This window comes from Apis laboriosa, unplaced genomic scaffold, assembly GCF_014066325.1.
Source record: "Apis laboriosa isolate Shangri-la unplaced genomic scaffold, ASM1406632v1 scaffold71_cov137, whole genome shotgun sequence".
NCBI classification, from domain to species: domain Eukaryota; kingdom Metazoa; phylum Arthropoda; class Insecta; order Hymenoptera; family Apidae; genus Apis; species Apis laboriosa.
In genome coordinates this window covers 1,215,885-1,234,876 of record NW_025224229.1, presented here as the reverse complement: position 1 = coordinate 1,234,876, position 18,992 = coordinate 1,215,885, and the positions used below count along the sequence as shown (strand labels likewise).

At 21.8% G+C, this 18,992-nt stretch overlaps 1 protein-coding gene across 8 annotated transcripts in view; it reads right to left on the bottom strand.

Moving 5' to 3' along the window:
* Positions 1-18,992, bottom strand: part of LOC122719286 (neurofibromin) — a 27,520-nt gene extending 8,528 nt beyond the window's left edge. For 5 of the 8 annotated variants that reach the window (XM_043944963.1, XM_043944965.1, XM_043944968.1 and 2 more), the window contains exons 1-20: positions 18,834-18,992; positions 15,899-16,229; positions 15,532-15,750; positions 14,586-15,270; positions 14,010-14,280; positions 13,527-13,904; positions 13,176-13,362; positions 11,875-11,916; positions 11,626-11,699; positions 10,531-11,396; positions 9,768-10,069; positions 9,096-9,657; positions 8,349-8,897; positions 8,012-8,206; positions 5,618-7,706; positions 5,154-5,294; positions 4,831-5,089; positions 4,650-4,762; positions 3,667-3,783; positions 482-568 (exon numbers count right to left, since the gene is read on the bottom strand). In XM_043944963.1, the coding sequence (XP_043800898.1) occupies positions 482-568; positions 3,667-3,783; positions 4,650-4,762; positions 4,831-5,089; positions 5,154-5,294; positions 5,618-7,706; positions 8,012-8,206; positions 8,349-8,897; positions 9,096-9,657; positions 9,768-10,069; positions 10,531-11,396; positions 11,626-11,699; positions 11,875-11,916; positions 13,176-13,362; positions 13,527-13,904; positions 14,010-14,280; positions 14,586-15,270; positions 15,532-15,750; positions 15,899-16,229; positions 18,834-18,893 (7,527 nt within the window). In that variant the 5' untranslated portion in view covers positions 18,894-18,992. Of the gene's footprint in view, positions 1-481; positions 569-3,666; positions 3,784-4,649; positions 4,763-4,830; positions 5,090-5,153; positions 5,295-5,617; positions 7,707-8,011; positions 8,207-8,348; positions 8,898-9,095; positions 9,658-9,767; positions 10,070-10,530; positions 11,397-11,625; positions 11,700-11,874; positions 11,917-13,175; positions 13,363-13,526; positions 13,905-14,009; positions 14,281-14,585; positions 15,271-15,531; positions 15,751-15,898; positions 16,230-18,833 lie in introns of those variants that run through there. The other 3 variants (XM_043944964.1, XM_043944970.1, XM_043944971.1) reach the window with 2 other exon arrangements.

Here is an 18,992-nt window from a genome sequence, read left to right as displayed (position 1 = left end):
CACAGAATTGATTGTTCATCAGAATGCAATTTGAAGAAAAATATATTTATTGTAATTTTATTTTCCAATTTTTTCTTTGTTACCATCAAAGAATATATTTTTTCATTTTTATGAAAAATTTCAATATCTTTTCAATATTTCAGCAGTAATTAAAAGAAATTTAAAAAATAAAGAAAAAAAAAAAGGAAAGAAAATAAAATTTTTTTTAAAAATTTGAATGTAATTTTTATCGGATTTTTCAAAATTATCGAAATCAAATAAATATAAACATAATATGCAACTCTTGATATATTATAATTTTCGTCTGAATCATTCTCTATTTTTTATATAAATATTTAATTGCTTTCTCTTAAATCGAATATCCATGTAATTATTCTAATAAAAAAATTTAGGTTTAAAAAAATTAAAAAAATATTATTTAAGTTTTATAATTTAAAATATAAAAGTTTTATAATAAGTTTTATAATAAATAAAAGAATACCTTCGATTCAGGTTCTTCACTTGATTTTGTTTCCTTTGCAGTTGGTACGGAAAAGGATCGCTGCGTTTTAAATAAAATCCGTCCAGTCTTGTTAATGACGTATATCGTCATTTTTGGATAAATTGATGGAATATGATATTTATAAGTGACAAGTTGTATTGCATTTTATACAATCCAGGCAGAGATAAGGTAGACATAGGCAGATGCGAGTATAGACATCGAGAGAGTGAACAGAGGTTCATACAAGAATACAAAAAAATATAGAATATTACTTAATGTAAAAGTTGCATTTAGCTCTTTCAAAATTTGCTACAAAAATATTTAAAATAATAGCTTGAATTTAAATTATGAATTTTTTTTTATTAACTAAATAAATAATCTTATTGTTTGGAATTATTTGCAAAATAATTTAAGATTTTTCAAAATATCATCTTAATATATTTTTAATATTAAATAATATAATCATTAAATTGCGGATTTTTATACAATTAAAATTTGTTCAAATTTTCAATTAATAATATGTGAAATATTGATAATTTTATTACATATTTATTATAATTTGTATTATAATATGTAAAAATAATTTTTTTAATCATGAATAAATTTTCTGAAAAAAATCTGTATATTAATTAAAAAATTAATTGTTAAAAAATTAATTTGAAGATTATTCTATATTACAAAATGCATTTGAAATATATAAATATATATATTTAAATTTATTAGTATTATATTATATTATATATTATATATTATATTATATAGTATTATATATTATAATATATATGAATCAATATCATATTTTAATATTGAATTAGTTATAACTTGTATTATAAAAAAGCTTATTTATTACACATTTGATTAACAATTCATTAACGTAATCATCATTAATTCATCACAATAGTTTATATAATAAATAACAATATAGGATATTCCAGATATTCTTTCATACAAGTATCGCCAATATATTTTATAGATAAAAATAAGACTAAAATATGTAATAAAAAAATTCATAAATGCTTTATTAAAAATTTACATAATAGAAATATGAAACATAATGTAAATTTTATAAATAGATCTTTTTTTCAATACATTTTATTTATTTTTATATGCTTTTCAAAATATATTTTATTTACTTTAATATGCAATGAAAACGTACATTAATTAATTAGCAATTAAACATAATAACTAAACATATACAAAAAAGAAAATCATATATAAAATCACATATAAAGTGTATAAAAAAATAAAAGTAAAATTAAATAAAAGTGTATATTCTATACAATTATTTCAAATCTATGTTATATCATCTTTTTATGAATATTTTTTCTTATATGTATAAAAAAAGATACCTATATGTATCTATATTTTCATTTTATTTATTGATATAAAATTAATATCGAATATTTATGAATAGATTTAATTAATTTTTTATATAATTTTTAATATATAATATTTTCATTTTAATTTTTAACATATAATTGATTCGCGTAATAAAAAAATTCAAACAGTTAACAAGAAAGTTTGTATACATATATATGTATATATATTTTTTTACTGTCTTCTGATATTATAAAATTATATGTAACATGTAATATACATTTATCAATCTAGTTAGAATAAATAGCTATAAATTAGATGAATATTCAACAAATTATATTGCTAATTTAATTTAATAGATATTATTTCGAACAATAAGTCGGTCAAAAAAGATTAGTTTTTTTCACTAGTTTATCTTATATCTTTAGATTTTTATTCAGATATTCTAAAAAAGAAAATTTAGAATACAAAAATACAATTCTATTTATAAATTACTAGATACTTAACAATATATTTTAAAATACGGACAAATGAATATTATGATTTATCATTTATAGTAAAAAAAATATTAATTTTAATATAAATTTATTTTTAAATCGTTGAACATCAAGCAATAATAATAACGTGTATCATTGAAAAAAATAAATAGAATAATTTACACTGTATTATACCGTAAATATATCAAATATATCAAATAATAAATAATCCATTATATAAATTTTAAGATTTCATTATATAATAAAATATATACTATATTATGATATATCATAATATCATAAGTATTTTCAAATTTTATAAGATTGTGATTTACAATTAAATGGAAGAAAAAATCGTTATGAAAAATACATGAAAAAAAAATATTTAGATAATGATAAAAAAAAAAACAAATTCACAAATCAGTGTTAATAATTAAATGATTAATAATATATTTAAAATTAGCAAATATCCAGGAATTACTTATTATTTATGAACGGGAATATATATATATATGTATATGTAAATAAAATAATTAATTATAAAGATTCAATATTGCATATAAATAAATTAGACAAAATGCAAAAAAATTAAATTTATAATAAATATATATACATATATATATTATATATATATATATTTATATAATACATCAGCTTTATCAATAAACAGATCTAAATGAAAACATCCATTGTTTATATGTTTATTTTATATTATATTACATTGTTTATATATGTTTCATATTTTTATGTTTTTTTTTTCTTCTATAAAATATGTTGTTGAAGTTTGTTGAAAAAAAAAATCTGGGAAATATCCTGTATATTTATTTCATTTATGTAAAATATGAAAAATATAAATTTGCATAAAAATTCGCAATCTAGTAATTTTATTTTATTTTTATATATAATTTTAATTTTCAAATATTTTAGAATTAAATAATTTTTTAATAAAAATAAAAATGTAAGATAAAAAGTTATTTCATAATGCATAAATAATATTAGCAAGTGAATATAAAAAAAAAGTAAACAAAAATACATTCCATACAAAAATCTAATAAAAAAATTAATTAAAAATATATCAAAAACTACACACATATTTACACATTTATAAAAAATATAATTAAAAACTTTTAATTATTTTTTGTTTTAAGATATATATATATATGATAAATAATAATTTTTTCAATAAAAAGCAATTTGTTTGCATTCTAATATTTAGAATAAAAACAACAAACAAAGATATTATATTGTAAATTTAATTTTCTCAAATGTTATTTTTATAATCAAGAAAATTTTAAATAAAATATGAATTTTGTAATACATACTATTTTATGAAATAAATGATATTTTTATAAATTAATTTTATTTATTTTTAATTACATAAATAAAACGTACCTGATGTGTTGAATGTTGTTTTTGTTGTCTAGCTTGAGTAAGTGCAGATTGATCAAGAAGATCCCATGATTTTTGTCGACGATTAGTAGGATTATTAGATGTTGCACTGGATGTATCCTGCATTATAATATTTTCTATGTTATATTTATTTTTTTTATTAATTTATTAAAGTCATTTGTTTTCAAATATCATTTTCAAATTTTCTAATATTCTTTTCAATTAATAAAATAAATTTTATTTTATAATGAATAAAAATAATAAACAAGAAAGTCATTCTTTAAATATAAATTATCATACAAATTAATTATAAAAATTTTTCTGATATATGAATTTTTATATCTTCAAGTTAATTTTTAAAGTTACTTTATTTAAAAAAATTTTCAAGAATTTATGTATAATAAAGACAAATATTTTTGAAAAATTTTTTTTAAATTATTAATGTTCTTTTAAATGACATTAAATATTTATATTATAGAAGACAAAAATTAAAAATAAAATAAATATATTACAATTACAATAAAATGTTGAATGATAAAAAAATTTTATTATAAAAATGTATTATAAAAATTTATAATATATATTTTATTGATTAATAATAGTCCTGTTATTTAAATTATCTCTGTTATCTTTTTCAATTTTCGGCTATAGTCAAAATGAGAGATTATTATTTCTATAACAAAATCAGTGAAAGAAGAAAAAAATAAAAAAAAAAATAATAATATATAAATAATAATATAATATATAAAATATATAAAATAATAATTAAAATATATTATAATATGATATAATAGTATGTATTATATAATTAAATATTAATTTTTTATATATTCTATAATGTAATATATTTATATTATATAATTAATATAATTAATATATAATATAATATATATATATATTATATTATAATTTTATAATATATATATATATTATAATATATTAATTCAAATATTAAAAAAAAAAAAATATTTTTAAAAATAACTTACTGGATTATGTGGAAGTAAAATATCAAGGCAATCTATACTACCAGCTTCTGAATTTTTAGTAGAATGTCTAATATGGCATCGACTTCGTACTTCCTCGGATACAGATACTAATGCTGATTAAATACAAATATAATTATTAATTTAAATTCATAAATAAATTTAAATATTAATGTAAACTTACCAGACAAATATGCCACACTATCTGGCGTAACTTCAAATTTATCTCTTCTAAATGGTTTAGCAACAATACCTAACAGCATAGTTAGTACTCTAGCCGTTCGTGTAACAGTAGTAGGTGTAGGATGTCTATATCCTTTTAGAAGATGACCAACCAAAGCAAAATGAAAATTAGATTTAAAAGAAAGTCCTACTGCATTATCCAATTGTTTAAAATGCCACTCTAGAGGTTCACGTGTTAACATCATAACACATTCCAATGTCTAAAAAATTAACTTGTTTATAGTAAAAATTCACGAAAATTTGACAAAATTCATAAATTTTTACCTTATCATCAAAAGTTCCTTGAGAATCTAAAGTATGCAAATTTTGCTCAAGAAGTGCTAAACCACATGCATATAAAGATGCCTCATCTAACTGAAGAATTGATGTTGCAACCCAAAATAAATATCGATGTATAGGAGATTCCTTAAAAACATTGAAATTATTAATAATTAAATTAAAATTTATTTTATAATAATAATAATTAATAATTAATAATAATTAATTTATAGTAATATAAATTTCAATAAATAACATATAATTATTTAATACATAATAAACTTTCACGTTAATAAAATTTATATATTTAGTAATTATTGTTATTAAATATTTAATCGCTCAAATAAATTAATTAGATAACAAATAAAAAAGATTTAACTTTTACTAAAAATGCACATTGTTAATGTAGATTAATGTAGAATTATAATATTAAATTTTTATAATGTATTAATAAATGAGATATAACTTACAGGTCTAAGCAATGGTTGTAATCGAGTGAGACACATAATGATTGCTTCCAGTAAAGTAATATCATTAAAACTTTCAAGAGCTTTTACTAATATCCTTAATAATTGTTTCATATCTTGATCAGTTATGCTTTTACTAATACATCCAAAAACAATTAAAGCTCTAGGTTGAAGAGCGGGATTAAAACAAAAAGCAAAATTTCTTGCTAAAGAAGTCCAGGTTTTTAACCAATCACATTGTGGAATATCCCGCATACAAGCTTCCATGATTTCAAGAAGAGCATCAGTAATAATTTCTAAACTAGTTAACGAAAGTCTTTCTTTATCATGTGTTCCTGTAACGCTGCGCTCATTGCTGAACCATTTTTCATTTGTATGTCTATAACTAGATTTAAATGCTGTACCCGCAGCAGATTTTACTTTACTAATTCCAAAAAGTAAATAAAATTTAGGAAGAGAAAATTCATCCAAACTCATTCGTAATATTCGATGAGTGTCTTCTGAGAAGGAAGGGGAACTACAAGTGCATAGCGAATGAATACTGTTGATTACCAAACCATGAGTAGAAGCGCGCATACTTAGACTTCCGGAAAAAACTAAAAATGTTACTGTATGAAATAAATATGGTAGATGTTTTCCCACATCCAAACAATTATTAAAAGATAACATTAATAAATATCTTGCTAAAATAGCAATATCATCCCATCTTGTATGTTGTTCTAATAATGGCGTCGGAGAAGTGCAAGTTTTATCTACAACTCGACAAAGTCTTCCTATTACTTTTTTCGCCACTAATTGAACATTTCCAGAAGCCAACGCTACAGCAGTATCAGCCATTATTTCAACAGTAGGAGAGCCGAGTCCAAAAGTAACACTACGTTGAATAAAATTATCTAAAACTGTATCTATTAAATCAGGTAATCTTCCAATTGTACTCCATATTTTAGCTTGTATACTTGGATACATTTCCACCTCTTCAATAGTTAATGTTATTAATTTTTCTAAAATTTTTGTAACTTGTTTTTGACGTTTTCCTCCTTCATCATTTGGTTTATAAAATCGCACAAGATTATTTAACCATGGAGTCATATATTCTAAGCAAAGATGTTTTAATTCGATACTTGACAATCTAAAACCTTGTATACATTCCTCTAAAAATTCTAATGTAAGATGTGGATCATTCGCAGCCAAAGTTTCACTTAAATGTTTAATAAATATAGTATTATTTGATGGTATACAAAGTCCAGATGTTTCTAAAAGTTGTCCTTCAATTTTTAAATCGAAAGTTGCAGTTAAAGCACATAATTGATTGTATGCTGCTGTTCGTAAATTTGGATCTGAACTACCAAGATTTAATAACGCCATATTTAATAATGTTCCAGGTACATCTTTAGGTCTTATTTTTGGATGAATAGATACAGATTCCGGCTGAGATAATTCCCATCGATTTCTTATATGAATTATAGCCTGTACAATACTATCACAGTCTTGATGAATAAAAGATAATGGGCCAGTTTCATTTGAAATAGTCAATGTAAATTGATTGTCATCTACTAAACAAACTTCTTCTATTTCAGATGCATAATAAACATCATTTAAAAGAACGGAATGCGATAATACTTTGCATTTCTCCGCCGAGGTAATTTGTATCGCAGTTGGTCCAACTTTTACGGATACTTTAGTGTCTTTATGAGAAAGTTTCAAAACGCTGTTAAAAACTTTTAAATCTTCATCAAGAGATAATGTAGCTCCAGGCAATTTTTGTTGATCAATATCAATTACATCATTTAAACGACTCGGTCCATCGACGAAAACTACTTTTCTATTACCTTTTAATGGTGCCAAGATTCTATCATGAAATTTTGTATATTCTCTCACCCAACCATTACAATTATAAATATATGCAGCATGAATATTTTCATATGCAACTTTAGGCAATACGTAAAACCATTTCTGTAAAAATTCAGTTCTAAATCGATTGTCTGAACATGTATGAGTAAAATCAATAACCAATTCAAACGGAGAATGACAAAATGGTTTTAGAGTAAGAAGAACATGGTATATTAACAAATCACCATTCGTATCGCCAATTCTATAAAAAAGACATAAACAAAATTATATTACTAAAATAAATCTAATTGTGAATAATAAATTATTTTTGTTACTTTTTTGTTGTAATAAAATTTTTTATATAAAAATATATGTAAAAAAATTATTTATTTAAATGATTATTTTGAATGTCTCTAATAAGAATTAATTATTATTTAAATGCTTTATTTTTAAGTCAATGCTAATGCTAATATTATATTTTAAATTTTATAATAATATTGTATATTAAATATGTAATATAAAAAAAGAAAAAATTTTAAATTTATAATAAATTAATAAAATACATACTTGTAACGTCTAGCAATATAATAAAACACTGGATATCCTTGTTTACTAGTTCCTGCTTGATAAAAAATATTTAAATTCTTGATACTTTTAAATTCTTCGTTTTCATGCATATTATGTTTCACCATAATTTCTTCAAAATTAGTTGAAGACATGTCAATATTTGACCATCGAGCGTAAGATGAAGAAAACATTAAGCTATCAAAATAAATATATTTATATATAAAAATTATATAATAAATAGTACATATAATAATATAATATATATATATATATATATATATATATATATAAAATAATAAATAATGATTTGTGTAATAAAGAAAATATTAATACTAACTGTGAATCAATTGGTTTATGTTCTGGAGGACCAAGATAAGCCAATAATGTAGCCATTTTATCAAAAGGTCTTCTACCTACTGCTTTATGGTCCCGACTGCTACTAAGATAATCGCCAATTCGTTCTTGATGATTCCAAAGTAATCTATGTAATGCTAAAACATTGGCATCCGATACAAACGACATTGGATGACTAGTTTGATCGACCGTTTCGCAATCTGATGCTATTTGTATGAAAAATCTTCTTCCAATCTCAAAATGTGCACGTAAAAAGTCATTAAATGGTAACATATGTTGTTCTTTACTAAATTCTACGTGATTGGCAATATTTTGCAAGATTTTAGACATTAACATAAGACCCCTTTTAATATGCGGAGATACAAGTTTATTTACAATGCCCATTTCTTGAGGAGATACAATAGCTGGATTAATAAATCGCAAAAATATTACAGTTCCAACAGCTCCAATATTATTTTGTGGACATTGTGGAAATCTTTTACTGAGTACTTGATATAAACAATGACACATAGACCGTAATTGTGGTGGAAATCTGGAAAAATATAATTAAATTTCGAAAAATTGACAAAAGCATTATTATTATATTAAAACTTTATTTTAATATATAATTATAATATATATTATTTAATATAGTAATAATAATAATTATTATATCTATATATCTATAACAGTTAAATTTAATTTAAACAAATATTGATATTAATTTATTAAATTATTTTTCATAACTTACCGGTCAGCTGAGGATACTATAGCATTAAACACTTTTTCAGTTAATGCGATCAAATTACGACCATTTTGTTCTATATTTTCATGAATATCTATCCTAGCACTATCAACTTCAAAACCAGTAGTAGGGTCATCTAATAGTGGCATAATTAAAGGTTCTAATAAATTTTGTAAATAACTAGCACCATAAATTTTAAAACAAAATGCCATAATTTTGCTTCCAAGACTATTTCCTCGAAATAATGTTTGCATACAATCAGAAACTTCAACTTCACGATAAAACATATTCCACAAAAGAGAAGATAATAAGTGCTTAGCATCAAATAATGTTACAAAAACTCGTGCTAATTCATCCATTTGATTTGTTGTCACTACATTAGCTAAAGCCATTGCAATAGGTAATTCTCCTTTATCACTAATCATTGTAACAAGTTGAACTAATTGCTCAAATCTATCGGCCAATACTGTTTCTGCTAATGTATCGAATTCTGTTCCTTGTTGAAGAATTTTAGTAAGAACTTCCATAAATGCTGCTCGTGTTTGTAAATCTGGATTATAACCCAAACCTATAAATATACAAATTACATAAAATATTGAAAAACTAACAAATTTCATATTATGATATTTATAATATTTAATTTATATATAATATTAAAGTATTATAAATTTTACTTACTTAATGAATGCATTAAACCACTATCAATATTTGCACTGAGAAGATTGCTCATTGCTTGTATAGTAGCATTGCGTAAAGTAGATAATTTGCCACTGGTTAAACGTGGTTGTTGAGACACAATTTCTTTTTCTTCGCCAGTTGCTTCATTGCAATCATTTAATAAATTCATGAAAAGAGTAAAATATTTTAGAAACAATTGAGATTTTGCTTCCATTAAATCACCACGATCAGATTCTTCAGGTTGAAGAGGCAAACCACGTAATAATGCTCCAACTGCTTCCATACATGCTTGATCTAAATCTCTAAAAAATCAAATCAAATTTAATATATATATGACAAAAATATGATTATATGATAAATGAAAATATGATATTATATTATAATATACTAAATAATTAGTATATAAACTAACCAATAATATAAGATAAATTATTATAAATATTTTTTATTATTATTTTTTTAACATTTGTATATCTAATAAATCAAATACAATATCTATATTTTAAGAAATCAAATTAACCAATGCAATATATTTATTATTTAATATGTTTAATATTAATTAATTTAAAATTTTAATATACTACAATTTTTTTTAAATAAATACGAATCAATAAGCATTTTAAAAATTTTAAAAATTCACTATATATTGTGCATTTTCATTACATATAATATAATAATGCATGTTTTAATAATTATTATTATTATATATTATTAATGAAAAAAAATTATTTCATGTAAATATACCTTATAAAAAATTAGTTACCGTGTATAAACAGTTAAATCTCCACTAGTAGATGGAGTAATTTGATGAGTAGCACCCATTACCCAATCAGTTAAATATTCAACAAGTTTATTTCTAAATTTCATTTCCTGTCTAAATGCTAAATCATCTCGTCTTTTCATCATTGCTTCAACGAGTTGACATAATTCTGTTTTAATATGAATAGAATGTACAGTCATATCCAAATGTCTAACATATCTGACAATTGCTAACATCATTCCTTCTATACTAGTCATTCCAAGATATTCAGATGGTTGATCTGTTTTAGAATCTAAAATATTTTTCATTATGAATATTATATGTTCAATAAATTGAGTATTAATATCCAACACTATCACTTGTCCTTGTTGGTTAAAAAATTTTTCGACTATGCTTTTAATTTGATCAAATAGTATTGGATACAATGCAGGACTCATTTCATGGCCAACCAATTCTTTAACATGTTTCTGAATCTGATTTCCAAATTTTTCATTATTACAAATCAATAGACGTAATAAATTATAAATAAATTGAGTACAATATTGTGCTTCTTGGCTTGGATTTGATAAACAAGATGTAGGTTCTTGTTTTGAACTTCTTTTTAGTTCTGGATTTGGAGCTATTCCTGATAATGGTCTATTTGGAGATCGTTTCTGTAAACATACTCCACCTAAAGCACAAAGAAACCCTGTCATATTAGCCCATTCATTAATTTGTTCTTCTAATTCATGTTCAGAATTTTGATGTGATGCTCTTCGCTTTCCTGTACTTCGATGAAATTCTATTTGACTATCTTCTGTTTTGGATTTAGGATAATTTACTAATTGCCGTGAAGTTACTTCCCAATTTCTAAACGTTTCTTCCCAAGCCTAAAAAAAGAAAAAAGAATCACATATTATTTTATCTTATTAAATGAACATTAAAAAGTTTAAATAAGTTTAAGTAAAATATACTAATATTTCTAAATATAAAGTTTATTTATATTATTTATATTATATTATATATTATTTATATTATTTTTAATATCTATTATATTTTAAAAATATTATTTATTTAAATATTATTTAAAAATGAAATTTAAATTACATATATACATACAGGCTGTACACCATTTACACAGTGTTCTATCTTCCTCAATAAGGCCATAATTCTGTTTTGTAAAGCAGCACGTCCTAAAAAAATAGAATAATCATGAAATATATTACTATTAAATTGTTATCATAAAATGTATTATTAATCATAAAATAATTATATAGTGTATATTACAATTAAAATAAAAATAATAATAAAACAAAAAATTTAATTGAATTAAGTTAAATTATACACAAAAATTTAAATAACACTTACCATAATTATGATCGTGATAGCATAGCTTACTTTCCCCGCTGGCTGTTATGGTAACAAGGTCTTTAATACTCTACTGCAGCCATATAAGGGTTATACTAATCAAAATACAAAGTGAATTCAAAAATTCATGAATGAATGTTTGAATTCAAGTAAAATCATTGTTAGTAGATATCCGACTCGAAATTAATGTAAAAAAATAATGTTACTTTATATTAATTCTTCCTACTTAAAAACTTTTAATATAATAAATTAAATAATCTCCTTTTTCCCCTTTTTTATTAATAGTTAATATTATATTATTTATAATATTATGTAAAATATATTTAATTATAAATAATTAAAAAATAAATATATAATAATTAATTATAAATAAATAAAAAAAACATAAAACAGAATTAAAAGAAAAAATATTATACATAATTTATATAATATTATAACATATAGCAATATAATATATGATATATTACATATTATATTATGAAAACTATGACTCATAAGTCTCATATGATTTTTTTACTATTGCAGCTTATATTTTTTTTTTTAATAAAATTTAATTTTAAGAGCACACAAATAAATAAATAAAATTTTTTTTAATTACAGACATATGTATTTATATGATGGCTTTTATCATGATCAAATTTGACCATCATTATATAAAATATTCATTCATATAAAATATTCATTCATATAATCATTCTGTATAATATGCAGAATATTCTAGATTTTTTCACAAAACTTTCGTATTTTTTATAAGTAAAAATGAAAAAAATATATACTACATAAAAATATATCATATAAAAATATGTTATGTATTATATAAATGTTTTATTAAAAAATTAATATACGATAAAATACGAAATGATACGAATAGTGTGGTTTCTTGTTTGAAGAATATACAAAAATTAGATTGTTAGTTTAGAATTTCAATATAAATCGTATTAGTTCTCTGTAACAATCAACAAAGAAATACGTTTATATAAACACATCAAATAAATATCGGTAATATATTCCAATTTTGAATTAGATAAATTCGTTATCATTACGTAGATTTAATATAATTTTTATTAAAACATTCATAAAATCTATGTTTATATTTAATATTTCTTTTTATTTTTATTGATAAAATATGTCAATAAAATTTTGCGAAAAAAAACTAAAACATGCTCTAGTATATTAAAATAAAATAAAATTTAAGTTTAACCATTTTTCGATTCGAATTTCTACTTTTATTTCTATTCTGGAAATTACAATATTTTATATGCAGAATAAATTGGAATAACACCTGGAACATTTACACTTACCAGTGATTAACACAGTAGAAGCTTGTGCCAATTCAAGATATAAATGATAGTTTGGAAGTAAACAAGTTACTGCTACTTCATCACTACCACAACGAATTTCTGCTTCTTCACAAAGTAATGCAAAACAAGACATTGAGACTAAAACTGCTTCCATATTAATACTCCATAAATACATGAAAAATACAACCTAAAAAATAAATATAATAAGCTTATATTTAATGAATTAAATGAATTAATTTAACTTTATTAATCTTTTTGTAAACAGATATAAAACAGATTAAATATATTTTTAGACATACAGATTAAATAATATTTTTAGAGTTTCATAAAATATTATATATCTAAACACACCTCAAGTTTAATATGTGCTTGTTTACAAACAGCAATTTGACTACCCACATTAGCATAATCCTTATTTTGTGCAAGAAAAGCATTTCTACAAATCAATATTTCTCTAAGCCATTTTAATATACAAGTATAATTAACAATTTGATGTTGAATCAATTTTTGGGAAATTGAGAACAGAACTTGTGAACTAACATCCCAAAAAGTATTAATTGGTGCTTCTGGATTCCATGCTTTTATTTTATCTGGATGATGTAACACTAATAATGCTTCCATTGCTTCATGAGCAATGTCCGACATTGTTGGTTGATGAACTAAAGAAACTAAACCATTAATTAGTTCTAAAGTCGAGCTTTGAATTTCATGACCAGCTTTTCCTTGATTCTGTAAAATAAGTTATTTATGAAAGTTAATTATTTATAAAATAAATATATTAATATAAATATAGTAATCACTTCGCAAATTAGAATTAAGATAATTTATACTTACACTCAATAACAACATAGGATCAGCATGAATAAGTTTTACCATCCATAAAAGTAAATTTCTATAACTTGATACTTCTTCTCCACGATCTCTGTACTTATTTTGTTCTTTACCTTTAAGTGTTAAGCTTTGAATCATTCGCAATGGTGTATGTGATATGCAACTCTGAGTGACTTTATTTAAAATATCAGTAAACATATTTCTAAGTTCTGCACTACGAGAATACAGAAGATCTATTCGAGGCCACCATGGCAGTCTTGGTTGTGTTACAATTCTAAAATAAAAAATTTATTCAAATTATATATTTCATTTAATATTATAAAAAAATTAACACTTTTTTAAAATAATATATCTTAGAATATAAACATTTACTATCATACAATATTTGTTAAATTTATGCTATATTTAAATTTCTTAATACAAATAAATTATAATTTATTCTTTTAATTATTCTTTATGAAATATATTTTCAAATTTTAAAAAAATAATATATAATATTATAATATTATATTTTAAAAAAATATAATTATAAATATATTTAATTATAATGTAATTATATAAAGTCAATTTTTTTCTTACTTGTATAATGAGCTAACCAAGACAAACTGGTATGTCGATGGATAATTCAGATTCAAGCAGACTTTAAGTACTTCGTTGTTATGAGGCTTAATGCGAAAGAAACTAACAAAACAGTCTATCATTAGGTCGATGTCTTGGGCAACGAAGCTTTGACCACGAGAAAATACTTTTCCTGGATTAAAAAGTAGTGCCATTAAATCATTCATAACATGTCGAACAAGTATAAAAATAACATTATCTGAATCCAGATTATTGATATAAGTTGATGCTTTACAAAGTTTAATGCAAGTAACTGCTGCAGCTTCCACTAGCTGCCTACTAGAACTACCATGCATTCCTAGGCCTTTTTTAACACTGTCAATAAATTGCTTTTTCTTTGAATGTCTTGGTGAACAGAGAGAACTAAAATCATTAACTATTTCTTCCAAAACTTTTGGTGAAAGTATCAGAAGCATAATTTGTAAAGGCCAAACAGCTGCAGCTCTTCCCTTTTTATTGTCTGCAAATGTATCAAGAATATCAAATAGTTCTTCACATGCTTTTCCAAGATCTTCATTAGGATTTTTTTGAAGATCAGTAAATTCGTGTGAATAAGTATCCATCCAATTCCAAATTGCTTTCTCCAAAGAATTCATAAGAACTATATGGGCTGATTTTTTAAGTTGTTTAAATTTTTGTATTGTTTCTGTAATAATAATACTCTGTAATATATATATACTACAGATTTTAGTAATATATATATATAGTAATAAATAAATAAATAAATAAATATATATATAGTAACAATGAATTATTATTATCAAATATAGAAATATCAAATATTTACATTATAATATATTTGTATATTCTATATAATCTAATTATATTATATTCTTCTATTTTATTTTTATATATGCAAATGAATATATATATAAAATATTCAAATATTTACAATATGAAAAATTACCATTTAAGAGTTTTATTAATTTACACACATCAACATTAATATGCTGAATTAATTCAATATCACTATAATCAACATTTTCATCTCCACACTTCGCTAATTCTTGAAGTCTAGATGATATTCTGTTAAACACAGCATTAAAAAAATTTAAACTTAGTGCAAATAGAACTTTGCTTGCCAAATTTTTTAAATGAGCATTTTGTGAACTATCATTTGGTACATCTAAAAATAATATTATGTTATTTATATTTCTAAATTATGTTATTTATATTTCTTATTTAATATAAATTAATAAATATTTAATATAAATTAATAAATTAATAAATATATATATATATGTATATAATACTATATACTAAAATATTATTACCTATAAACTGACATATCTCTTTAAGCAAAAACTTTATATTCATAGCCTCATCAAATTTAGCTGTATCTTTTGGTTGATTTGCAAGACATTTTTCTAGAGTGTCTAAAATAATAATTATAGATTCATAACAATGCCGATCTTGATCTGTACTATGAAATATTCGTTGACCTCCAATACATGGCACCATTTCATTAACATTTTGAAGGATTTTGGTGAGACTGGATATCACAAGAGAGAAACGGTATCGAGAAATTTGTATTAAACATTTTTTGTTTCTCTCTTCGTTCATATGAGAATAAGTGGTTTGAGAGCCACTTAAGTGACACGGCAACTACAAAAAACCAATATTTAATTAAAAATATATGAATATTATTTTTAAATATATATATAAATATAAAATATATTTATATATTTTTATATTTATATTTATTATTTATATTTATTATATAATATATATATATATATATATATATATAAATTATATATTAAATATATAATTTCATTATATATATAAGAAATAAAATTTATATAAAAAATATAATAAACTTATACAAATTATTAATTCAGAATAAAAAATATATGATGAAATTCAATAAATTTAATAATTCATAAATATTCAATACATAGAATATTAAATACATTATATTTTTCTATATATTTTTTGCATTTATTGACTTTTATTATTGACTTTTATTTTATAGTGAATATTTTTATACTTACTTATTATTCATATAAAAAATAAAATATTTTTATTATGAATTATATACAATTTAAAAAATATTAAATATATGAAAAGACATTTAAATATTTGAAAAAAATATTTTTTTGTGTTTCATTTTAATTATGACATACTTATTTTTATGTTTTTTTTTTGTTATTTTTAATTATATAAATACAAATTTTAGTCACAAAACCAAAAAATTGAAGCATATTGAATAGTCAAAAAATACTTGTCTAAATTTGTCTAAATATAAGTATATTTATATTTATTATAAATATATATGTAATATATACATATTATATATACATATTACATATACATATTATATATATATGTAATATATATATATTGTAATATATACACATATATAGACGCACGCACGCACGTGTATGTATGTGACCGATCGAAATGTTATATGTCATAATTAAAATTTATAAAATTATGTGCATGTTTATATAATAACAATTGATTGCATGTAAATATATTAAAATGTACCATAGATTCAAATTCTTTGATAAGCGTGCGCGAAGTGAATGCAATTTTCATTCATATATCCGTGACACGACGGAAGCGACGTTGTTAGGTACAGAGGAATTAAACTCTATAGGGTATTCCAAAAATTCATAACTTTTTTTTTTACACAAAATATTTTATTTTTTTGAATAATAAATTATATACATCATTTTTTTAGATATTATCAGAAATAATAAAATAGATATTATATATATGTGAAATTAATATATATTAAATTTTTATAAAATGTAGTATCTTCGATTGTTTCAATAATTATCGAGAATCGAAAAAATAAAAAAATTAAATTTAAATAATTATGTAATTAATATATTTTTAATAATTTGTTGTTTAAATTACAAATTAATATAAATTAGTTTTATATTTATCATAATAGTAAATAAATTATTATGCTATTTTTAATATAATTAATAGATAAAATATTCTTAATAATATGAAAATAATACTTAGATTTTGGAACACCCTATATATACCTTAACTGAATATCTGTTGGGGTGGACAGGAAAGGGAGAAGGGGCGAAGGTCAAACCGTGGACTCCACAGCGTGTAGAGGGAGGAGACCGCGAGAAAGCATCTTCTCATGAATGAACGAACAAACGAATGACAATGCATTCAAAAGAATAATGATATCAATCAATAATAACAATTTTAACAAGTGTAATAATAATTGAAATTTCTATGCTAAATACTATTTTACATGTTATTAATGTATGAAATTGATTTATGATCGTTGCGTCATTCAAAATCTATTTTACATTTGAAGTAAATTTTAGAATACAATTGTTATTGAAATATTATTGAAATATTAATATCTTTAAATAATATTTAAATATTAGTTCTTCATAACAACATTATTACGAACAGTCGCATAACAAAATAGAAAACAATACAAATACAAAAATCATGTATACAGCAGAAAGATATAAAATAACAGTAAACAATACAATTTTAAACTTATTTATTTCGAAAAAAATGACTTTTTATTTTTGAAATTTGTAATAATTTATAAAAATATTTAATTATTCTATTTCGATTTATTTATATAAAATAAAAAAAAAATTAATACAACTGTAATCAAATAGAATATTGAGAATTTAACATGGAAAGAACTAATTGTTATCAATATTATCCATATAATATTATTTGTATTACTCGTTTTAACTTATCATTGAATATTCATTTATAAAAAAAATTAAATTTCTTGTTTTATAATCATTATCACATTGTAATTATATTAATCACACAAAATCAAGTTATATTTAATCAAGTTTAAATATGTATATTATTTAGATAATTTACAGTATATTTAATTGAACAATTGTGTTAATTGTGAACAATTAAATTAATCATTACCGATTTTTTAAAATATTTAAAATAATTTTTGCTAATAACTGCTATTTCTTTAATAAAATTGAATATGAAATTAAGAAACGAAAGAAAAACAACGTATTAATAATGAAGGAAGATATAATAGAAAAAAGAAACTGAGAATAAAAAGTCACAATACATAAAGAATTAAAAAAAAAAAAACAGTAAAAAGTAAATAAAAAAAGAGTGAGAAAGAATGAGAGAAAGCACCGGAAGAGGATAGGTAAGAAAGAGAGAGGACAGCCACGAAGAAGGAAGACGAACAAGACAAGAAAAAAAAACTAAACAGATTTGTAGTTCGAATCACAGATGTACCTGTTCCTCGAAACGTGTGATCAGCAAATTCGCCCATTCTTCTGGCTTTTGTGTGCCCATCGCCGTCCGAGGTTCAGTGACGAGCCGTCATCACGTACGACGATTTATCAGTTCGCTACGTGCACTCGACATCGATACGTCGCCATTTACGAACGTCGA